General features: G+C 44.2%; 2 protein-coding genes across 2 annotated transcripts; one reads left to right on the top strand and one right to left on the bottom strand.

The window, feature by feature from the left end:
* Positions 1–300: 300 nt before the first annotated feature.
* LOC310770664 (centrosomal protein of 57 kDa-like) lies at positions 301–3604 on the bottom strand (the record flags this gene model as incomplete). The annotated part of the gene is made up of 9 exons (XM_083663406.1): positions 3487–3604; positions 3029–3197; positions 2646–2813; positions 2378–2499; positions 2002–2067; positions 1800–1877; positions 848–940; positions 673–747; positions 301–567 (listed from the first exon to the last, which is right to left on the bottom strand). Exons 1-9 carry the CDS (start codon positions 3505–3507, stop codon positions 301–303), a joined length of 1059 nt encoding a protein of 352 aa, XP_083519532.1. The 5' UTR covers positions 3508–3604.
* A 3200-nt stretch (positions 3605–6804) lies between these two features.
* On the top strand, positions 6805–24370 carry LOC310770663 (uncharacterized protein; the record flags this gene model as incomplete). Its single annotated transcript, XM_083663405.1, has 3 exons — positions 6805–6851; positions 12511–12804; positions 24112–24370. 3 exons carry the CDS (start codon positions 6805–6807, stop codon positions 24317–24319), a joined length of 549 nt encoding a protein of 182 aa, XP_083519531.1. The 3' UTR covers positions 24320–24370.
* Between the last annotated feature and the right edge of the window lie 267 nt (positions 24371–24637).

The following is a 24637-nucleotide window of genomic DNA, read 5'->3' as shown; positions in this document are numbered from 1 at the left end:
ACACACACACACACACACACACACACACACACACACACACACACACACACACACACACACACACACACACACACACACACACACACACACACACACACAGTCGGTCTATGCAGTGACATAACACAGAAATGCAGCAAAACAATAATCTCCCTTTAGAAATGAATGATAGTTGTATGTAAAAATAAAATAAAAGCTAGAGAAGGAAAGTAAACCCCTAAAGACTTCAATCCCTCTGAGGAGTCATTGCATTATCCACCTATCAATGCCATGCACAAGCTCCCAGGGAAGAGTTGCTTTTACTCACCACCTCATCTGTCCTAGCTCGCCCTGCAGAGCCAAAAGCAGGTCGGACAGACAGCCCAGTGACGGAGCTGCGTGCTCAGGCCCACTGCCAGGCTTATGAGGAGCGGCGGGGGATGGAGAGAAGTCCCTGCCGAGGCTTTTCCTAGTCCCGCCCGTGGACCTGTGCAGGGCGCGCACTCGCTCGCACAGCTGCGGCTGGTGGTGCTTCAACATGTGAAGGATGCTCTGGACGTTGGCGTGGACCGAATGGCTCGGACCCGTCGACTAGGAGAGGAAGAGGGGAGCAAGAGAGAAAGCACAGAAAACAACTGAGTCTCACCCGAAGACGCATCATGTTGTAGAGTCAGAGCATCAGTACTACTGACTTACCGTTCCTACAACAAACGGCATTCGCTTCTCCTTTGGGCAGCTTGGTGATACTGGTTCACGCTGTCTAGAGGGTCTCTGAGAATAGAACATGGTTGTTATCACTACTAGATCCAAACAATTCTCTTTCTCAACTGAATAAGTGCAGTTAATTAGCTTTAAGCAGTGAGCAAAGTACCCTGGAGGTTGTTTTCCTTTTCTTCTTTGGTTTAATCTGTTCAGTAGCTGGGGGGCACAGCTGAAGGTTCATGTCCACCTCCCTCAGCATCAGCTGTGAACATGGCAAGATCAGCAGGGTTACAGTCACAAAGAAACAGCGTTTTGATTGTGTCTCTTTTCTCTCATTTCATGGATTTACAGTTGAAATAGGATGTTGGGGCAAGACTTAATGCAAGGAGGGACTGTTCACAAGTGGGGGCTTTGGGCCAGAACAAAGATGGAAAGTGACTCAGGAAAACTGGATGCGAGCCTGCATTAAAGCAATAGGGTCATCATCACCCCTGTTATTGGAGTCGTGGTGGACAACACCTTTGGACTACAGGAATCAGAGGAGGAAGAATGGAAAGAAGATTTTCTCTGGTGTGTAATTCCAATAAAAGCCAGTCATACAAAAATGATTGGTTGATAGTTTGATGTATGTCTACCAGAGGTGGAAAGAGTACTGACAGTGACGAATCCTACTCAAGTACAAGTATTGTTACTTTAGTGAAAATTAACTGTACAAGTACTGTACAAGTAAAAGTACTAAGTACATTTGAATTTACTTATTTACTCAGTGTGCTGTACATTTGTACAAGTACTCAAGTAGAAAATGTATTATTAAAATGACCAAAGTAAGAGTAAAACTATAGCATTATAAAAATACCAAATCTTCAAGTACTTCACTTTCCACCCGATGCCCATGAAGTAGCCACTAAAAACCCACCATTTTCCATGAAGTACTAGTAATGGTGTTTACATATCAAAATTAAAGACAATATTTTTTGTACAGTATGTGTGTGGAATTGTTTCCAACAGGTTTATATGGGGAATTATCTAATAAGGGGAAAGTCATTTTTCAAGTCATTCTTGATCCAGAAATGTATAGTGAAAGGTGTGTGTGTGTGTGTGTGTGTGTGTTTTGGACTGACCTCATCTGCCTTCTCCTGCACACGCTGACGCTTCTGCTCTTCTCTCAGTCGTTTCTGCTCCAGAACAGCAAGTTTCGTCTGAGAGGAACACAATTGTGTTGTGATATTCATATCATGAAATACAGGGCTTTATTCAACTCTCATTCTGTGGTGATTATCTGATAGACTCACTAATGCATTGGGGGGGGGGGGGGGGAGTTACCTTTGTCAGAGTTTGTCTTTTACTCAATTTCAGAGCCTCTCTTTGAAGTTTGTCCAGCTTCTCATGCTGAGGTGGGATGTTTGAGTCAAAGGAAAGAGAGAGATTGTATGGCTGGTTAGTAACAAGCTCTCTTGTCTTCTGACATCCAGCAATCCCACAAGGGCCTAAGGATATGTGGATTTGTTAATTTTATTTAAAAGATAGTCAAATGATTTGCCAAGCAACTGAGCAAGGATTTAACTTTCTGGCCAAGTGCAAAATGTGAAAATTTTATACTGAAGAATGAAGATCGTTTATCACAATTTATGATCAACTTTGAAGGTGAGATTTAAGATGAATTCCTGCCTTGCAGTTTTGCCAGAATGTTACAGGCTACCTGTTTCTCCATCAGAGCCTTCTTCTCCTTCTTCTCAGCATTCTCCACCATCTTCATGTAGTCCAGCTGCTTCTCAAGGGTGTGGCAGCGAGCTTGTGCAGACTGCAGCTGTGAGCGCAGTTCTGTTATCACAAGCACAGACATGCATATTAAAAAATACACACACACACACACACACACACACACAGAAAGGAAATCTCAAGAAACTGGTTAAAAATATGTAGATGGCATCGGAGCACAGTGAAGTGCCGTGGCCTCTGTCAGTTACCTTTCAGGTTGGAGTTGTCTGTCTCAGGCAGGTTGAGCAGTGATTGGCTGTGGGGAGCAGCAGATGCAGCAGCCTTGGAGAACTGCTGGACGTTCCTCTCTGCTTGCTTGCTTTCCAACTCCAGCCGCCTGACCTTCTCCTGAAGGGTCTTCACTGCATCAATGACAGCTGAAGAGGAGAGACATGCTGATGAGTTAGATGGCCTGAACAGAGATAGACAGTTGGCACTACACCATAACATCGTCATCGTCATCGTCATCATCATCATCATCATCAACATCAACAACAACAACATTTTTATTTTATAGCACACTTTAAAATACAACGGAATCTCATTGTGCTCAAATGTAAACATGAACATAGCCTTAAGTGTTAAGCCATACCTTTGCTGTCAACATTAGCTTTAGGTGTGGTCCGAGACACCCAAAGACTGGTCTGCTGTAGATTGGGAAGCTGTCCAGGGGTCTTCTCTAGTCTTGGTACTGACAGTATCCTCTCTGGAAGCTCGCAGTAGCTCCCAATGCAACTGTTCTTAGAGGGCGAGTCTAAAATCTGCACGTAGAAGGAAGCAATTTACAAACAACTGTATGTAACATACATACATACATACATACATACATACATACATACATACATACATACATGCATGCATACATACATACTGGAACAACTGCATAACGTTGTCGTTTGCATCGATGTGTGTGTTTGCATTGATGTGTGCAACAACGACGCTGATTTTTCGAAAACAAGCGCATCGTGCATAGAAAACAAACTAGCGAGCTAATGTTAGCCACATTAGCAGCTTGTAACGTAGCTGCCTTGCATGAGAACGTTAACCCACCTGATTTAAGTAATTCTCCATACTGCTCGTCTCAGCTTTCCAGTTGATCTGTCAGTCACCGCACAACAGGGTCCCGAGCAGCATAGATGCCGAGCAGGTCCCGAGTTTTAAAATGTCCCTCCTTTTCCGCCCTCACTCAGGTGGTTCCGGTTCTTCTTCTTCTTCTAGCGTTTTATGGCGGTTGGCAAACAGCTTTTGGTGCATTACCGCCACCTACTGATTTTCATTTTAGTTTCCACATACCGTAGTGGCCTCCGTTCACAAGTGATTTTGTCACCCTGCCTGGTTCCGGCCTAGAGCCCGCCCTAGACAGGAAGTAACAGCGGAAATAGCTCGCTAACTTGACAATTAGACACAACGAATCAGAAAATAAAACGGCAAACAAAACAAAAGATGGACGTACCGAACGAAGTTTTTGAAGAACTTCTTGTAGAAACATTGCGGATTCACAATCTCACAGAAGCTTTACTTTTCAAACAAATTGCCAGTTGATGGAATAGTTATAACGCTAGTTGTCTCTGTGTCCGCTGTTATCGATAATGAAATGGAGGATCGAGTACAACAGTTGAAGCATCTTTGCTGCCTGTGCTGGAAAAGACATGGACATTGATGATAAGATTTCACATGGCGAGTACTCCATTGTCTTTGGCTCTCCAGAAACCTTCCTCGGCAGTGACTAGAAATGTGCTAACGCTACTATACAACTTGTGTTGTTGTTCTTTTCAGGCTCTAACGCTAGCTGCGTAACCTCGCTGCGTCAAGCTAACGGCAACAAAGACGTTTTTTGGCGCACTCATTTCCGGTGTTCCGACCTACTTCTTCTTCTTTTGAGTTGTGTGGCAGTTGGCATCCAAGTGTTGCATTACCGCCCCCACTGGCCAACTTGAATGCATATTAAGGAGAGAGAAAAAAGACCTTCACGTCATGCGACACTATTTGGATCTCACCTCACCTGCAATTACTGCTCATGGCCATAGGTGATGTCAGGAGAGCTGCCAGTAGCCTATGTAGGCTACTTGTTTGTTCCTTCAGAAGACCAGACCTGATCAAAATAAAGGTGTGCTTGGAGAGTTAATGTTGGTGTGCTGATGATGGTCGAGTCCTGTAATGTGTCTTTGCTACCACAGGAGGTCCCAGTCGGCCAGTTTTAGATGCTACAGGCCCCCACCAGCCTGAGGAACTGTAGTCCTGTCCCGATCTCCAGGCAGACTGCTTGCTTGGCAGACACTCTGATTCACAATCTGGATCGCACAGTGACAGCTACGAAATCTGAGATTTTTTCTTTTTTCTTTTTTAATTGTACTGTAATTGCACATTTTCCCTTAGATTGTTTTTGTCAGTTTGGGACTGAGCCAGTGTTGGTGTAGGCCTATCAATTGACTAGTCATGAAATCCATCGAATTCTTTTTTTGTCCGCTAGATATATATGCTTTGTATAGGCTATACTTTTTCTATTCCTCTGTGTGATATTTGTAGCTATTTAGTGTTATTTGTATTTCTTGTCAAAATAAATTGACAATAACCTTGGATACAATACTCCTATGAGTAGCCTATGCATGGCTCTAGCTGTGAACTTTAACAATGTCTTTGACTGTTTCTTAAAGCAGCAGTGCTGGACTTGTATGATTAATGATTTCTATGAAACCAAACCATCAGTATCAAAATCATATGCCAAATTATTAGGGCCTACAAAAAAACTGAAAAAAACCGGTATCCAAATAAGTCAGAGTCCTCATCCCCTGCAGTGTGTACAAGAGAGAGAGTCATTGTAATATGCTACAGTAATTATTTTTGTATTAAATACAGGTGAAGTCATCAGCTTTTGTGGCTTATAATCATGGACTGTAGGCTATGTATGGTCTGTAGACGTTTTTATTCCATGCATTATAATTCAAGACACTTCCAGCAGTAGCTAAGACAAATACAGTAGGCCCTATACAAAAATAAAACTATAGCCTACAGAAACTAAAAGAAAGAATGAAAGAAAGCAGAAAGAAATGAACTGAGACTGAAACACTTTCTCCGTTGTGATTTGCGCATGCGCAAGTGGTGGCAACATTCGAGTCCATTCGAGCCTCAGTCCACTGCATGGGCGTTTCTTGTTTATTGGTTTTACGACAACAACAACAACTTGCTTTACGTTCCTCCCTTCTCAGCTGCCATATCCACGCCAGAAGACTTCTCTAGAGTAGACAGTTTAGCCCGTGGCCTGAGTCTGTTATGTTATATGAAGCTGGCTATCTCTGAGCAACATAATTATGCTAACAATAGAAGCTACCACCATACCTGTTACAGCACGTTACTGGGCCGTCAGAAGACAGGAGAATTACAACAGAGAGCGCGCGAGGTAAACAACCCGTTATGTTATCTTTATACGCACGTGTATTTATTGTGGTGGTTGAATGCTGGTTTGAAGTTGTGAACAGTGGAGATTAGTCTCATAACTGTGGGCTTTCGTGACAATTCGCGAATCGCCGACATGAAACTTGTCTCGGTATGCAGCTGTCTGTCACTGGCTTGTCAAACCTAGCTGTTGGCTTGTTTATTCACTGTCAATGGACGACTGTGCTAGCTGTTAGCTTGATGAGTCGGCTTGAACACTTTGCTGCATGTCATCCCCTCTCTCTCTCTGTCTCTCTCTCTCTCCACCTTTCCTGTCTGCCTACTGTCCTATCTATTAAAATGCAAAAAAACAACAAAACAACAACAACAACAATGCCTGCTACAGCCAACAGGCTCGTCAATGCTTTTCCGCGCTGGCAATGGCCCTGGTGAGACAGACACACACACACACACACACACACACACACACACACACACACACACACACACACACACACACACACACACACACACACACACACACACACACACACACACACACACACACACACACACACACACACACACACACACACACACAACCCGTCATTACGAGATGTATATCTTTGACTCCAAAGTAGAGTTCGGCAATATATCAATATTATTGATATTGTGACATGAGACGATCTTCTTAGATTTTGGATGTCGTAATATCTTGATGTGGCATAAGTGCATTACAGTAAAGTGATGTCATTTTCTGTTCTATTATTTTCCTTTTTTAATACATTTTATTTTGGTTTTTCATTATGTAAAATGTATACAATGACAGTACAAAAGTGTTGTTCACAATACAAGACAAAAAAATGAGTAAATAAGATGATAAAGAGACAAAAATACGTACAAATACATCATCTTCACAGCATTAGATGAGTGAAAATAGAGAGACCATTCACATAGTCATTCAATCCTGTGGGATGTGAGATCTTTTCCAGAGGTATGCAGCTCTTCACCTCTGAGAGCCACATTCACATTGGCAATGGGAGGTCTGACTTCTGTCATACATGTTTTGGCAATGACCAGGAGGATTTCCCTAAGCTTAAAGGAGGACTTACCCCCTAGATATGTATTAGAACAGTGATTTGAAAATACCTATGGAAAAAACCAAGAAATGACATATACTCTTGTCTATACTAGACTCTTTGGCTGTGTTCAAGTCAAGATTTTTTTTCGGAAAACGACGCCATTACAGTTTGCCTACTGCCTCAAAAATAATTTATTTGAGAGGGGCCATATCTTTATAAATATCAACAACTAGCCAACGCTGGTGGCCTGTTTGTGGTTGAAAGTTATATCAATTTGGTAATTCAGTGGCGAACTAGAAATTTAATTATTTTTCTGCATGTATCTCTATGGCAGTGTCTCAAACTACGTTACGAGAGCAAAGTGACGTGGGCTCGTTACAGCAGCACACCGCACAATACGACAAACCCCCCGTTCTGGGGTAACACAATGCGAGATTTCTCTACGTCATTCCCTCGTCCAAGTTGCCATATAGTCCCTTTTTCATTTTAGTTTGGGGGCTTTTCGTGATTCTTGTTAAAAGTTGTGCAAAAGTTTTCCTCTCAGCGCAGTGCAGGCTGCGCCTCCTCCCTCCTGCCAGACCCCGGCTGGCGAAACAGCCTGCTGCATGCATGGGGCGCTCTAACCTCACGGAGCAACAAACAAACACAGACAGAAATAGCTGGTGTGCGATTTAGAGAATACAGTCTGAGATTGGGTACAGGATTGAGGGAATCCCGCATCTGTTTGCGAAGGTGCGACTGGACAGGACGCTTTTCACAGACGGGCACAGTAGTCGGAGCGAGGCGAGTGTCTCTCAGGGCTACTCAGGGCACAGCTGCAGATCTCTCCTCCTCCTCCTCCGCGCATTCAGTCTGTCCAAAATCATTACCGATATAATCTCAGTAGGAGGGATGCAGGGAAATATGATAGTAGCCGATGTGTTTAGAGAAGCTTTGTCACGTTGTCACGTCGTAGTATAGCGTTATATTTTACATGTGCGCTAAACTGCGACCATATTTGTTTGCGGAAATATCAGACTGCTCTCTCTGCTCTCAGAGCACAGAGAGCCCAGCTGCTGCTGCGCGCGCCCCCGGAGCTTGGCGCTAGTGCATGAGGTTTTACAGTACGACTCTCTCCCGCCCGCTCCCGCCTGCCTGGGCTGGAGACAGCTGCTTCCAACTCGGACTGATAATATATACATCATCATTCGAGCTTATCCAGGTAAGATATTAATAAAGTAGTGACACATTCAGCGGGAAACTAACTATAATTAAGACATGTGCCAACTTTGACGACGTTTGGTTCAGTATTTTAAGAGCAAACTTCAATAGGAATAGGCTTGGAGTTCTGAGGAGCCGAAAGGGTACAGGGGGGGTAGGGGAGTAATTATCTTGAAATCCCATAGTCTTTGGGGACAACCTGACGTCAGGTTGTACCAAATCTCCCATTCATTTGAGGAAAAAAAAAAAAAAAAGCAGTGTTCCACCCTTAGAGGGCGCTTATGCCAGTTATGCTGCTGAAAAATGATACAAATGGCAGAATGGCAACAGTTTGGTGTCAAATGTGGAAATTCTGACCAGAATTCTTCACACATCACCCCCAAAGTCATATATATTGGTTAAAAGCTGAAAAAAAGTGTTTTGGGGGTTAGTTACACTTTAAGTTATGTGAAGTTAGTAATCTGGTAATCACACAAGGGGCTCGTTTTGATGTGGATATTAAGTTAAGTTAGTAATCGGGTAATCACATAAGGGGCTCATTTTGATTTGGATATTAAGTTAAGTTAAGTGAAGTTAGTAATCGGGTAATCACATAAGGGGCTTGTTTTGATGTGGATATTAAGTTTAGTTTAGTTAAGTTAGTAATCGGGTAATCACATAAGGGGCTCGTTTTGATGTGGATATTAAGTTAAGTTAGTAATCTGGTAATCACATAAGGGGCTCGTTTTGATTTAGATATTAAGTTAAGTTAAGTGAAGTTAGTAATCGGGTAATCACATAAGGGGCTTGTTTTGATGTGGATATTAAGTTTAGTTAAGTTAAGTTAGTAATCGGGTAATCACATAAGGGGGCTTGTTTTGATGTGGATATTAAGTTTAGTTAAGTTAAGTGAAGTTGGTAATCAGGTAATCACATAAGGGGCTCGTTTTGATGTGGATATTAAGTTAAAGTCGAACTGAACCTGTTTGTCACGTGCATAATGAGTCCGTTTCAGACTGAAAACATAGTTTGTCTAAGATGACAAGTTGAGAGGCGGGTCATAGTATCATGTCGATGATTTTATTTGACAATTCTGGGGACTGGATTGGGCTTTGGCCAATCCTGGCGTGTTCCGCCTCCAAATCGAGTGGGATTCAGTAGTTGTGGCGCTCCCCTCGGGAAGAGCCGTTTGACGGGAGGAGTGGAGCTCAGCGAGCCGCAGGCAGCCAGCTGCCTTCGTGTTGCCGAGCGGAGAGTGCAGCACGTCGGCCTGGAATCTCCAAAGTGCGACCCCTGACAACCAAGCTCTCGGATGCGCGCGCCATTATCGCTGCTATAACGATACGCTATCCCTGGAATGCGCGTTTTAACGAGCCAGTTACATTTCTTTGCATTCTTAGAGATTATAGTTTTTGTTTTTTATCCATGTTTCTAACAATTGGCCAAGTTAGTAGTTAGTTTATGGGATAGGAATTCTGCCAGATGACAGGCACTAGGCGCCATTTTCGACTTCATTTGGAAGAGAAAATTATCCAGAAATGAAGATTTGATTGACAGCTGCATGTTGTGATATGATTGGTTGAAATGGGGTAGAAATTTGATAGTATTGGGTGACGTCAGCAAACTGTAAATCACTGTTATCAATGAAATCTTGAAAAACGAACTTTTGATGTGAAAAAGTGTGAAAAACTAAAGAAATTAGATTGTTGTGATTTGTTTTGCATACATTATTAAATAGGTGCACTGCATACCCAGGTATTTGAAGTAAAAGAAAAGAAAAGTCATTCTTGGGTTCAGCTCGACTTTAAGTGAAGTTAGTAATCGGGTAATCACATAAGGGGCTTGTTTTGATGTGGATATTAAGTTAAGTGAAGTTAGTAATCGGGTAATCACATAAGGGGCTTGTTTTGATGTGGATATTAAGTTAAGTTAAGTGAAGTTAGTAATCGGGTAATCACATAAGGGGCTCGTTTTGATGTGGATATTAAGTTAAGTTAAGTTAGTAATCGGCTTATCACATAAGGGGCTCGTTTTGATGCGGATATTAAGTTAAGTTAGTAATCGGCTAATCACATAAGGGGCTCGTTTTGATGTGGATATTAAGTTAAGTTAAGTTAGTAATCGGCTAATCACATAAGGGGCTCGTTTTGATGTGGATATTAAGTTAAGTTAAGTTAGTAAATAGTAATCGGCTAATCACATAAGGGGCTCGTTCTGATGTGGATATTGGTGATCACAGAAGGAAAAATAAATACGCATATCCAGAACGCCGTTGTTTTTCTCCCAGGGGCAGAATCTTTGGTTACAAATATACCAAATATTTTAAATATAATACAGTGGTTCTCAAATATTTTCACGTCAAGGACCCCTAAACTGACCCAAATTAGACCACTGACCCCCATTTGATATGATTTTGTCCCAGGGTCCCCCATCTGATATGATTTTTGCTTTAAGATGATTTACTGTATTGCAGAAAGTGCATGAAACCCATGACCAAAATATTCATGCCTTCTGTGTGTGTGTGTGTGTGTGTGTGTGTGTGTCTGTGTGTGTGTGTGTGTGTGCGTGTGCGCGCGCGCGCGGATCGAATATTCCTCATAGGCTTAATTGATATATAGCAGGCCTCACTGTGCTCGTCGACATGAGTGCACTGAAGCAACAAGACCACCTTGGTTTTGACCACACACCAAAACATATGTGACAATATGTTTCTGCTGGAACAGTTTTGTGGGGATGGTACGTCTGGATGTTGTTGTTGATGATGTCTCTTAGTCAGTCTGCTGTTTTCCTCCATCTAGATTGTACCATAGATACATCAGTTAGGACCTTTACACATCGAGAGTGTTTTTTTTTCCGTGCGATTAATTCGCACGTCAATAATATTTTCAGAATCAGTCAATGCAACCGTGCATACCAACGGCGAAGTTTCGCTGAGTGTTTATTTTTTCGGACCAAGGTCGATTTTTCAGAAATTCGCCTCCGACATGTACACGTCTGTTGCTGTGATTGACAGATGGGTCAATATTCGCATCGCAGTTTCGTGCTGTATATTCGCAGCGCTCTCGGTGTGTTAACAGCCTTACGTCTGCTGTTTCCCTCCACGTGTAGATTAGATTGTGCCATAGATACATCTGTATATTTCCCATAAGCCACCAGTGACGTGTTGCAGTGCGGCCGAGATAAGGCAGAACTCGTACCTCCAGCTGTGAAGCGTGTAGTGCAGTCTAGCATGGCACGCTGCGTGGGTGGCTATCTCTCTGTCATCTGTGTGTGTGTGTGTGTGTGTGCGTGTGGGTGTGTGTGTGCGTGTGTGTGTGTGTGTGTGTGTGTGTGTGTGTGCGTGTGGGTGTGTGTGTGTGTGTGTGCGTGTGGGTGTGTGTGTGCGTGTGTGCGCGCGCACACGCGTGCGATTGGTTCCTGATTGTTAGCGGCCTCGCTAGAGACGGCCAGTAGCTCGTCAAGAAGCGAATGTGTTTTTCATCGAAAAGATGGATTTTGGTTTCGCTCTCATTCTCCCCATTCCTGGACATTATCTTGTTTTCCAGAAAGTCCTGGAGATGTTTTCCATTAGATTGCGTATTGGTTATTGGAACATCCGTGACCATCCCATTCTTATATAACATCAATTCCCTCTGTTCTTCTTTTGTTCCTCTCTCCTCCACGTATGGTTTCTTCCTCCCCCTATCCTCCTCACACATTTCTATTCTACTCTGTTATTTTCTATTCTATTCTACTCTGTTATTTTCTATTCTATTCTATTCTACTCTGTTATTTTCTATTCTATTCTACTCTGTTATTTTCTATTCTATTCTATTCTATTCTACTCTGTTATTTTCTATTCTATTCTATTCTACTCCACTTCATCTGCAAATAGAGAGGCAAAGTGACCGCCTACTTCCTGCTTCAGCACTGTATCAGAGATTTTCATCCGCCATTTATTTTCCCATACACATTTCCTAAAATGCGTATAAAAATAGTTTTACTGGTTCAAACCAAACGGTACAGATATATTTAGAAACAGGAGAGATCGCATAACCTTTCACTGGGACCAAATCGTTAAAAAAATGCGGGTTTAAAGAACATATTTTTTCGATGTTGTTTTTTTAAGTTTTGGTCCAAGTGAAATGTTCTATGGTCTCTCCCGATTATAGCGTTAGCTGAACCGTTTGGTTCGACCAAGTAAAACTATTTTATAAGCATTTTACGAAATGTCTATGGGAAAATAAATGGCGGATGAAAATCTCTGGTACAGTGCTGAAGCAGGAAGTGATGTTCCACTTTGCCTTTCTATGCCATGACATGCATTTGAGCTAACACTAAAAGACAATTTATCATTTTATATATACTTTTTGCAATTGACCTCAGCCAATGTGGAGTTCTATTCTATTCTATTTAATCTTCAGGTATGACCAAAGCTCTTTTCCTCTTCTCCATCCTCCAGAAGATCGTCGTCCAGACCCGCCTCCCCGCAGGCAGAGGGTCTCCCCTGGGGCGAGGACCGGGGCCACGACGAGTCTCCGCCCCTGGAGCCGTTCCTCCACGAGCTCCCCCACCACGAGGAGGAGCAGGGGCGCCCCCTGGAGGAGGAGCCGCTGCCCCACATGCTGCTGCCGGCGGACAGCCTGGTGCTGCTGGAGAAGGCCGAGAGGAGGATGATGAAGAAGAAGAGGAGGAACAAGCAGAAGAAACAGCGGCACCGGCATTTCAACGACCTGTGGGTCCGCATCGAGGAGAGGTAAGAGGGGGACAGATGATGACCACCAGTGTTGGGCAAGTTAACTGCAAATGTGTAATTAGTTACAGTTACTAGTTATTTGTCTCAAAAAGTAATTTAATTACTTTAGAAATGACTGCATAATAAAAGTAATTATTTACTAGGGAAAGTAACAGTTGCGTTACTTTTAAAAGTCTCCTTCGATTGCCTTATTAATGCACAGATTATTGTAGTGTTGCTGTGGCACAGTGTGGGACAAGACATACTGTCAAAGTTTATCATGGTACCTGCATGAGATACTTGAACATTTGCTTACTGGGGAGGCTTATCCACCTTATTTCTAGCTGCCATGATGCCTGATGGGTGCTTCTTCCTCTTCTGGTGTAATAGACTGTTTTACAGTCTATGGTTTTAACTTGACAAAAAAAACGTCTGAGGATTTTACAGCAGAGCCATTCTGCTCTACAGCCGTGTCGTTCGGGTGATGGGATAACGTAATGCATTGTGGGTAGTCGGCTACTGTGGCTAATGCTAGCGGCTAGCGTAATAGTTACTTTACATGGCAGTAAAATGCCACTGAATGACCAAATTGATTTAACTTTTAACCATTTCGAGTAACACTGTTTCCATACGGACCCCCAGCGTTGGTTAGTTGTTTATAACGTGACTATATTTATAACTTTTATAACGTACTCCAGCTTCCGGTTTATAATTTTGGGTCTGCAGCCAAAGAGTATAACAAAGGAAATGGCAAGCTGCAACAATAAGTCACGTTAAACCGGACCTTGTACCCACAATTATTTTTTTACAGTGGGGCATTCAAAGATAAGGTGGATAGACTATACGGCTCAACAAGTACCAAGTACCAACTCTTTTGATGAGGATTTTCCGAAACGTCTGTGGGAAAACGAATGGGGAATGAAATGTCTAGGTCCCATGCCTGAACCAGGAAGATGGCGTGACTTTGTTACAGACTCAAACTGACACTGCCTGGTGTTGTGCTGCAGGCTAAGACAGCCAGCATATCACATCTCACCCTACTCGTCATGCCGTCCGCACACACAGCAACACACAGGCTGTAGGACCCAGCTGGCTGCAGCCTGCAACACACAGGCTTTAGGGCCCAGCTGGCTGCAGCCTGCAACACACAGGCTTTAGGGCCCAGCTGGCTGCAGCCTGCAACACACAGGCTGTAGGACCCAGCTGGCTGCAGCCTGCAACACACAGGCTTTAGGGCCCAGCTGGCTGCAGCCTGCAACACACAGGCTTTAGGGCCCAGCTGGCTGCAGCCTGCAACACACAGGCTTTAGGGCCCAGCTGGCTGCAGCCTGCACACACAGCAACACACAGGCTGTAGGACCCAGCTGGCTGCAGCCTGCAACACACAGGCTTTAGGGCCCAGCTGGCTGCAGCCTGCAACACACAGGCTTTAGGGCCCAGCTGGCTGCAGCCTGCAACACACAGGCTTTAGGACCCAGCTGGCTGCAGCCTGCAACACACAGGCTGTAGGGCCCAGCTGGCTGCAGCCTGCAACACACACAGCAACACACAGGCTGTAGGACCCAGCTGGCTGCAGCCTGCAACACACAGGCTTTAGGGCCCAGCTGGCTGCAGCCTGCAACACACACAGCAACACACAGGCTGTAGGACCCAGCTGGCTGCAGCCTGCAACACACACAGGCTTTAGGGCCCAGCTGGCTGCAGCCTGCAACACACACAGGCTGTAGGGCCCAGCTGGCTGCAGCCTGCACACAGCAGCACACACAGGCTGTAGGACCCAGCTGGCTGCAGCCTGCACACAGCAACGCACATGCTGTAGGACCCAGCTGGCTGCAGCCTGCACACAGCAACAGACAGGCTGTAGGACCCAGCTGGCTGCAGCCTGCACACAGCAACACACATGCTGTAGGACCCAGCTGGCTGCAGCCTGCACACAGCAACACACAGGCTGTAGGACCCAGCTGGCTGCAGCCTGCACACAGCAACACACATGCTGTAGGGCCCAAACGGGCTGTAGGACCCAGCTGGCTGCAGCCTGCTGCTATGAGTGTCTTGGATGTGAGAACAGCAGCTGGGAAATCCTGTGAGCATCCGGTTTGGGTTTGGGCCTCCCAGTAGCTCCGGGCAGGGACTAACCGGCTGGCAAAGCAAGCTCACCTTTCAGGCACCTGCTCTCAAGGTGATGTGGTCTGCTGTGCTGAAACCTGCTGTGCTGAAACTGCTCTCTTTTAGTGGGGCAGTTAAGCATAACAATTGTGCATTCTGTGAGAAAAGCATATCATTTGGTACACCTACAGACAAAGGCATTCCAAAAAAGTATTAGATATGAGGCGGGGGGTGGGGGTTGTGGATGTTTTTTGCGGCCACAGACTGGCAGTCTATGGAAAGTGTAACTGACACAGACTGGCAGCCTATGGAAAGTGTAACTGACACAGACTGGCAGCCTATGGAAAGTGTAACTGACACAGACTGGCAGCCTATGGAAAGTGTAACTGACACAGACTGGCAGTCTATGGAAAGTGTAACTGACACAGACTGGCAGTCTATGGAAAGTGTAACTGACACAGACTGGCAGCCTATGGAAAGTGTAACTGACACAGACTGGCAGCCTATGGAAAGTGTAACTGACACAGACTGGCAGCCTATGGAAAGTGTAACTGACACAGACTGGCAGTCTATGGAAAGTGTAACTGACACAGACTGGCAGTCTATGGAAAGTGTAACTGACACAGACTGGCAGCCTATGGAAAGTGTAACTGACACAGACTGGCAGCCTATGGAAAGTGTAACTGACACAGACTGGCAGCCTATGGAAAGTGTAACTGACACAGACTGGCAGTCTATGGAAAGTGTAACTGACACAGACTGGCAGCCTATGGAAAGTGTAACTGACACAGACTGGCAGCCTATAGAAAGTGTAACTGACACAGACTGGCAGCCTATAGAAAGTGTAACTGACACAGACTGGCAGCCTATGGAAAGTGTAACTGACACAGACTGGCAGCCTATAGAAAGTGTAACTGACACAGACTGGCAGCCTATGGAAAGTGTAACTGACACAGACTGGCAGCCTATAGAAAGTTTAACTGACACAGACTGGCAGCCTATAGAAAGTGTAACTGACACAGACTGGCAGCCTATGGAAAGTGTAACTGACACAGACTGGCAGCCTATGGAAAGTGTAACTGACACAGACTGGCAGCCTATAGAAAGTGTAACTGACACAGACTGGCAGCCTATAGAAAGTGTAACTGACACAGACTGGCAGCCTATGGAAAGTGTAACTGACACAGACTGGCAGCCTATAGAAAGTGTAACTGACACAGACTGGCAGCCTATGGAAAGTGTAACTGACACAGACTGGCAGCCTATAGAAAGTGTAACTGACACAGACTGGCAGCCTATAGAAAGTGTAACTGACACAGACTGGCAGCCTATGGAAAGTGTAACTGACACAGACTGGCAGCCTATGGAAAGTGTAACTGACACAGACTGGCAGCCTATAGAAAGTGTAACTGACACAGACTGGCAGCCTATGGAAAGTGTAACTGACACAGACTGGCAGTCTATAGAAAGTGTAACTGACACAGACTGGCAGCCTATGGAAAGTGTAACTGACACAGACTGGCAGCCTATGGAAAGTGTAACTGACACAGACTGGCAGCCTATAGAAAGTGTAACTGACACAGACTGGCAGCCTATGGAAAGTGTAACTGACACAGACTGGCAGTCTATAGAAAGTGTAACTGACACAGACTGGCAGCCTATGGAAAGTGTAACTGACACAGACTGGCAGCCTATGGAAAGTGTAACTGACACAGACTGGCAGCCTATGGAAAGTGTAACTGACACAGACTGGCAGCCTATGGAAAGTGTAACTGACACAGACTGGCAGCCTATGGAAAGTGTAACTGACACAGACTGGCAGCCTATAGAAAGTGTAACTGACACAGACTGGCAGCCTATGGAAAGTGTAACTGACACAGACTGGCAGCCTATGGAAAGTGTAACTGACACAGACTGGCAGCCTATGGAAAGTGTAACTGACACAGACTGGCAGTCTATGGAAAGTGTAACTGACACAGACTGGCAGTCTATGGAAAGTGTAACTGACACAGACTGGCAGTCTATGGAAAGTGTAACTGACACAGACTGGCAGCCTATGGAAAGTGTAACTGCTATAAATGTGTGTAGACTAGTCTGATCTGGATGATCTTCTTGTCAATACCTGATGAAGCCTCCTGCGTGTTTCGTGTTGGAATAAAACACGGGAGGAGGAACATTATACCTTTTTTACATCAGAAGTCCCACTAGTACACGTGTTTTTGTTACCCAGGAAAGCAGCAGGGGGCAACAGCAGCAGCCTTTTAAACTTTTATATCACACTCTCAACCCACGTTTCTCCACGGCTGCAGGCTGTCTCTTCCCCCTCCCTTTTCCCTTCTCTCACGGCTGCCCTAGGTGCAGTAGTGTCAGGTCAGCTAAAACAAAATGGAAACTTCCGGATAAAAATGTCAAACTAATGTCATTTAAACAAGTAAATAGCCTGACTGATGCACGTTGGAAGAGAAAAAGGTGTTTCAACAAACGAAGCAGCAAACATTGTATCAAAATACTCATTTTGATGTTAAGATGACATAATAGTGAAGCTGTAAAGCATTACTCAAAATGTGAGGGATTTAACGAGGGATTTATATTTATTTTTCAGGCTTCGCAGTAAAAGTGACTAGGTCAGCAGTATTGTTGCTCTCACCTAAACACATTTCTTCAATCTCTCTCTATTTTAATATTCTGAGTAGGATGGTTTTATGGCTCCAGTCCTCTAGATCAGTGGTTCTCAAATGGGGGTCCGTGTTACTTTGCCAGGGGGTCTGCGAAAAGTTTTCAGTTATTTAATTTTTTTTTTTTTTTTTTTTTTTTTTTTTAATGCTACATGTTACTTATTCCTTCTCAAACTACTTCCTACATGGTGCTAGTCTATCAAAATATCTTGTCTGTCATTTATTGTGTTGCATAGTGGTTTTCTGTACTGTTGACAAATTGTGATATTGTAAGTCGCTTTGGACAAAACAAAAGCGTCTGCTAAATGACGTAATGTAAATGTAATGTAAAAAAATATATATATATTTTTTTTTTTTTGCAAAATCTTCATAGTTCAATGAAAATAGTTTATGCTTTAAATCTAAAATGGTTCATGGATTACATTCTAATAACAAACCTATCAAATTAAAAGTCAAGCACGTTACCGTGGAAACAATTAAGCTTAGCCCAAAATCACAAATCAGAATGAGGGGGTCCCCGGTATATTTTCTATCTTGTAAGGGGTCCTTGGCTGAAAAACATTTGAGAACCTCTGGTCTAGAGAGAGAGTGGCGTCAGTGGAGGACCAAAATGCGAGACTCATTAGCCAATGAACAGCCAGGAATGGGTCTCGCGCTACTTTTGCATGTTAAAATAAAGCTGATAATGTACAATTTGATTCAAGGGATGAAAAACCCTTTCAGAGTACAACACAAACTGTCTATTTTGCTGCAACTCGACAGTGCTGCTTAATCCAGGACCTTACTTCCTGGAACTCTGTGTGTGTGTGTGTGTGTGTGTGTGTGTGTGTGTGTGTGTGTGTGTGTGTGTGTGTGTGTGTGTAATTCTGCAGGTATGAGAGAGAGAGAAGGTGTGTGCGTGTGTGTGTGTGTGCGTGTGTGTGTGCGTGTGCGTGTGCGTGTGTGTGTGTGTGATTCTGCAGGTATGAGAGAGAGAGAGAAAGAGTTAAGGGGGGTGTGTGTGTGTATGAGAGAGAGAGAGAGAGAGAGAGAGAGAGAGAGAGAGAGAGAGACTACACTGCTGTAATTCTCTGCTGTCTTTGATGCATGGCCACACACACACACGACGCACCACTGGCAGCTTTGTGTAGTACAGCTCTACCCAAATAAACCTGCTGGCAGCTTTGTGTAGTACAGCTCTACCCAAATAAACCTGCTGGCAGCTTTGTGTAGTACAGCTCTACCCAAATAAACCTGCTGGCAGCTTTGTGTAGTACAGCTCTACCCAAATAAACCTGCTGGCAGCTTTGTGTAGTACAGCTCTACCCAAATAAACCTGCTGGCAGCTTTGTGTAGTACAGCTCTACCCAAATAAACCTGTTGGCAACTTTGTGTAGTACAGCTCTACCCAAATAAACCTGCTGGCAGCTTTGTGTAGTACAGCTCTACCCAAATAAACCTGCTGGCAGCTTTGTGTAGTACAGCTCTACCCAAATAAACCTGCTGGCAGCTTTGTGTAGTACAGCTCTACCCAAATAAACCTGTTGGCAGCTTTGTGTAGTACAGCTCTACCCAAATAAACCTGTTGGCAGCTTTGTGTAGTACAGCTCTACCCAAATAAACCTGTTGGCAGCTTTGTGTAGTACAGCTCTACCCAAATAAACCTGCTGGCAGCTTTGTGTAGTACAGCTCTACCCAAATAAACCTGCTGGCAGCTTTGTGTAGTACAGCTCTACCCAAATAAACCTGCTGGCAGCTTTGTGTAGTACAGCTCTACCCAAATAAACCTGCTGGCAGCTTTGTGTAGTACAGCTCTACCCAAATAAACCTGCTGGCAGCTTTGTGTAGTACAGCTCTACCCAAATAAACCTGCTGGCAGCTTTGTGTAGTACAGCTCTACCCAAATAAACCTGCTGGCAGCTTTGTGTAGTACAGCTCTACCCAAATAAACCTGCTGGCAGCTTTGTGTAGTACAGCTCTACCCAAATAAACCTGCTGGCAGCTTTGTGTAGTACAGCTCTACCCAAATAAACCTGCTTCAAAAAAGACTTTTCTGAAACGGTCTTATTATTGACAGAAATAAAGCTAAAAGGACGCCTCAAATATCTGTTCTTCACGTTATCTGAAATAATGGTCAGCTTTAACATCCATCTATGAACTAAAGCCAAGAGCTGCAGGCATTGTAGCTCGCCAGCGCCAATCAAAGTAAAGTAAATATGAAGTGCGAGCTTAATGCCAGTGATGAAAACACTTCACTTTGAGGTTGATGTGGAAATCGTGATGTGAAATGTTTGGACACTGAATGAAAGGTGCAGATGTGTTTGTCTTTTTCATCACAGTTATGAGATCATCATCTGATCCATTCAGTTGAGTTTCTCTCCACAAAGCACTTGTTCTACAGGGAAACACTTTGGCACTTTTGTATACTGAAGAACAGCTTCTGAACTATTACTGTTCCTAATTTAATGGGAAGCTATTCCCGAGTTTCCTGATGAGACCGTGGGCACTTCCATGACACCCTCTCTCCCTGTTTCCAGCTGCCGGTTGCCTGTTTCCACCCAGCACCGTTCATAGCAAATGCGACTGAAAATAATCATAATAATTGTTGTGACTTTGTACCTACCTATGTCTTGTAATGGAGCCCCCCAGCACAATAATTTCACACGTGCATAATTGTACAACGGAGATATCTTGAATGTTGAAAGAGAGAGACCGCTAAAGCTACGTTCAGGGTACGGTGGTGCAGTGGTAAGCGCTGTCGCCTCACAGCTCGAAGGTCCTGGGTTCGATTCCCACCTGGGACGCTGTGAGCGCTGAAGGAATGCGTGCCCGTCCGCATGTCCTCGAGTGCCCACTGCCCTGGTGGGGTCGTCAAAAGGGCCTTTCTGTGTGGAGTTTGCATGTTCTCCCCGTGCCTCCCGGGGGTTTCCTTCATATAGGAACCCCCTTCACCAAAACATGCAATATCCTGGTTGCTGATGTGGTGCCTCCTCTGATCGTTCGGGGCGCCTGTTCAGAGGGAGGGGAACTCGTTGGAATAGCGTGAACCTCCCACGTGCTATGTCCTACTGGTGAAGCTTCCCCTGTCAGGTGAAAAGAAGCGGCTGGCTAACTGCCCATGTCTCGGAGGAAGCATGGAGCCAGTTTTCGGCTCTCCCCAGATCGGCAGAGGGTGGAGCAGCAACCAGGATAAATATAAATTAGCACTAATGGGGGATAAAAAAATCTGGGGAAAAAAAAATATATATAAAAAAAAAAAAAAGCTACGTTCAATGACCAAATAATAAGAGTTCCGGTTTGGACGTTTAGCCTTCAAAACAAAAGCTGCCGCTATGCAACCACATACTATTTTTTAGCAATTTCGGCTAAAATAAGCCCATACAGTACGAGTGAATTGACATTCACCTCGTTTTTGTAAAATATCGCCGCTATGCAACCACACAACGTTACTATTTTTAGCCATTTCGGATCATAAGCCAAATGTTCCCACTCTTTGACAGCGGCGCGCACTTACTTGCTAGTGAATTTTTTTTAAACAGGAAGTCGACAACCGGCAACCGCTGAGAATCATGGGAAACGTAAGTCCAGGAATAAGGTGAATAGTGTCAAACTTGTGGTAAGTTCATTGGGATCTAGTGTTCCTGTTGCATACTTGAATAGATGGTTCTTGTATCCAGCAGTGAGTCGGAGACAGCAAAGGTTTTCTTTTCACAAAAGGAAAGAATATATATTTTATGTGGCTTTTAAAACATGGCTGGCTACACCTCGCCTTGACCAACGCTTTGCTCTCCAAACCCTTTAGACCCTGTCTGTGTCCATAGCACATTTCATACACAACACAGATCAAAACAAAAGACCATGGAGAGAGAGAGAGTGTGTTACAGGCTAAAATATAAGATCCAAACGGTCACAGTGCAAAATTATTTGCATATTTTTACTTTGTGAATGAATTCATAATATATGCATATTTTCTCAATAATTATATCTTCTTGTCTAAACGCACTTTTCCCAATACAGGCTACTGTATTGCCAGCCAGGTTCTCTGCTCTGGGGGCTGGGCGAAGTGAGTCAGACATTATATTCTGTTTGTAGCATCAGATTTGTCGGGTAAAATACATGACAGAGCGGACTGCTAAGCCCAGGTGGGCTCGTCAAGTTTGCATGTTCTCCCTGTGCTCCCCTGGGGTTTCCTCCAGATAGGGGTGTGGCTTCCTTCACTGCTCACAACAATATAACTCGCCTGTCTCGCCAGATACACAGTATAGCCTAGTAGTGGATTGCTGGCTTCTAGTCGTGCTGAATATCACATTTAGTGGCTTTAAATTAGGGATGTTCATCAATTATCGAAAATCGATAATCGATCGTTAAGGATTGGAATCGATCCTGTGGCATTTGGATCGATTTTTTAATTATTAAATTTTTTTTTTTTTTTTTTTTTTTTTTTTTTTTTTTTTTTTTTTTTTGGACTAGGTTTGGGTGGAAATCGTTCCTCCTCGCCCCACTCCATTGCACAGCCGACTAACGTGAGGTGGAGCTTCATATAGTCTCTAGTTTTCTGGCTGGGCACGGGCCTTTGTGCCAACAAAACTGTTTTAAACATGAGAAATTCACACCGGCATGCGCCGGGGACAGCAGTGTTGGAGAGGAGACACATTGAAATAAAGAGTTCATTGAGGAGAACACGTTGTCTTTCGTATTTTCTGCCATAGGCATTCATTTTGTTAAAAAAAAAAAAAATTGAAAATTGAAAATATTGAAAATTTTCTAAGTATTAATAAAATCGATAATCGATAATTGATCGTTAATTCTCACCGATTATCGATTTTGGAAAATTTTCAAAATGAACATCCCTACTTTAAATCATCACTTTTTAATATCCCACAGTTACTCATTTGAACAATAAATGCTGTCTGTGACAAGTCTCTCTAATATTCAGCCCATTTCTTTTCTCTTTTTCTTCTCCATCTGTCTGTGGATAGATCAATGTCAGTGTTCATAACTGTATGTATTTTTTAAATCTTGGTCAGAGTGGGGAGAAGGAAGGGGATGAGGGGCGAAAGGGAGACTTGGTGATGGAGATTGGAAGTGGGACAATATTTAATATTCTCCCTTTGTATTATTTTCCTTTTCTTTACATAGATTTTTTTTTTTTTACATTGACCGAGTCTGTCAAGGGGAAAGAAATCCCAATAAAGAAATAAAATGAAACCAGAAAAAGAGAAATGCCAACATGCTATCAATTGTCTTCCAAACTGGAGTTAGCGTTGTAATCCTGGGTGAAGTGGCTCTGCCCGCTGTTGGCAGCCGGACCAGACTTCAGGAACGTGTGTGTTTGTTTTGCCTGGCCGGGTCCCAGTCAGAACCACACGAACGCCGCAGGGCCCGACATCAAACGGAGCAACAGAAATCATTTAATTGCCTTTAATAGTCTTATTGAGAAAAGAGAGACAGAGACCGAAATAGAGAGTATGAAAGTGAACCCGGAGGGAGGGGAGGGGAGGGGAGGGGAGGGGAGGGGAGGGGAGCGAGCAGACAGATGGAGAGTTTGGCTTAGCTGACCAATGAGTTGCACTCCCGTCACCCACGTATCAGTGAAATCTCTTTTAATTGGCCGATGCGATGTTAGCAGTGGTTTCCTTTGTCTTGGAAGTCTCCTCTGTAGCCCGCGGGCATCGTTGTTATTTCCATTGTTTTCCTTCTGTAGTCCCTGCCATCTTTTCTCTGGTCATTGTGGACAATATAGGAACGTACTGTAAGGGAGACTAGGGAGACTTCTGCAGACTATGACTATGATTTTCCTTTCATATCAACAATGCAGTGGCCTAGCAGGGCAGAGATAGAACACATGCAACACGTTAAAAATAGGAAATCAGTCTGGAAATAAGACGGTATCTTCCCCTCGTCCCGGGCCGGGCGGTCTGCCTTCACTCAAGCGTCTGGGTCAGATTTGTGACTATTGCTATGGTCACTCCCTTCATAAGCAAACGGTTTGCACTCAAAATGCGTTGCGACCAATCACAGAGCTCAAACCTCAAGCAGCAGCGTGTGTTATAACGGAAAACAGTCCCCCCCAGGAAATCGTGATTTGTGCGATCGCAGTAATTAATGCAAATTCAACCGCTCTCCGCAATATTTGCAGGAGCTAGCAGTTTGTCAAGATTCCCACGATTTCTCTGCAAAAACGCAACTTGCCATTTTTGCCAGTTCCCGCAAATTTTACAGAAAGAAAGAAATCGCAAATTGCATTCCTTTTTTAAAAGGTTGCCATTAGTTAGTAGTTAGGGGGGGAGCATCGACATAAATAAGAGGGGGGGGAGTGGTTAAAAGAATCACAACTTTTTTCAATTTTACAGAAAAAAAATTGTGTTGCAATTTGTTGAGTAAAGCCGCTGCAAAATCAAGCATTTTTGATCGCAACAATCACACACACACACACACACACACACACACACACACACACACACACACACACACACACACACACACACAACTCCTGGAGAGACTGTGAAATGACTGGAAATCGATGTCTGAATAACCTCCCCTCTCTCCTTTCTCCTCCCCCCCTCAGCACTATGGTCCAGTCTCCGCCTCCCCCGCTGGTACGCATCATCAACGGTTACATCACAGTGCAGCCGCCCGACCGAGTCCACAGCCACTACAACTACCACCACACACCTTCGTCATCGACCTCCTCCTCCTCCTCGTCATCTTCCTCACTGACGTTTCTCTGCACGTTGTTGACACTCCTCCGAAAGACGTGGACCGTGCTGCTCTAGGTTCTCGCCCGATGGTAGAGGACTTGTTCTACAAATTAACGAGGTGTCATAATTGGGTCTGATCACGGGATCACGAGATCTAGAAGAGATCTTAGCGGAGAGTAATGGGGACCCGGAGTTGTTGAAAGACTCTTGCGTGCTCTGCTGCAGCTGGAGCTGGTTTTATGGAATCCTAGGTCACATTGTCCATTCACAATACAACATGCATTAACATAAAAATGTCTTGTGAGGTTAAGAACATGGAATTTGAGTCTAACCAGAAGTGCCACTCTACAGTCGAAACTCCACGGATTGCTGGTGTCATCTGGGTTAAACGGC

The sequence above is a fragment of the Poromitra crassiceps genome (assembly GCF_964638095.1).
Source record: "Poromitra crassiceps genome assembly, contig: HAP1_SCAFFOLD_148, whole genome shotgun sequence".
In the NCBI taxonomy this organism is placed as follows: Eukaryota; Metazoa; Chordata; class Actinopteri; order Beryciformes; family Melamphaidae; genus Poromitra; species Poromitra crassiceps.
The sequence above is the reverse complement of the archived record's forward strand: the minus strand, read 5'-3'. Positions and strand labels throughout refer to the sequence as shown.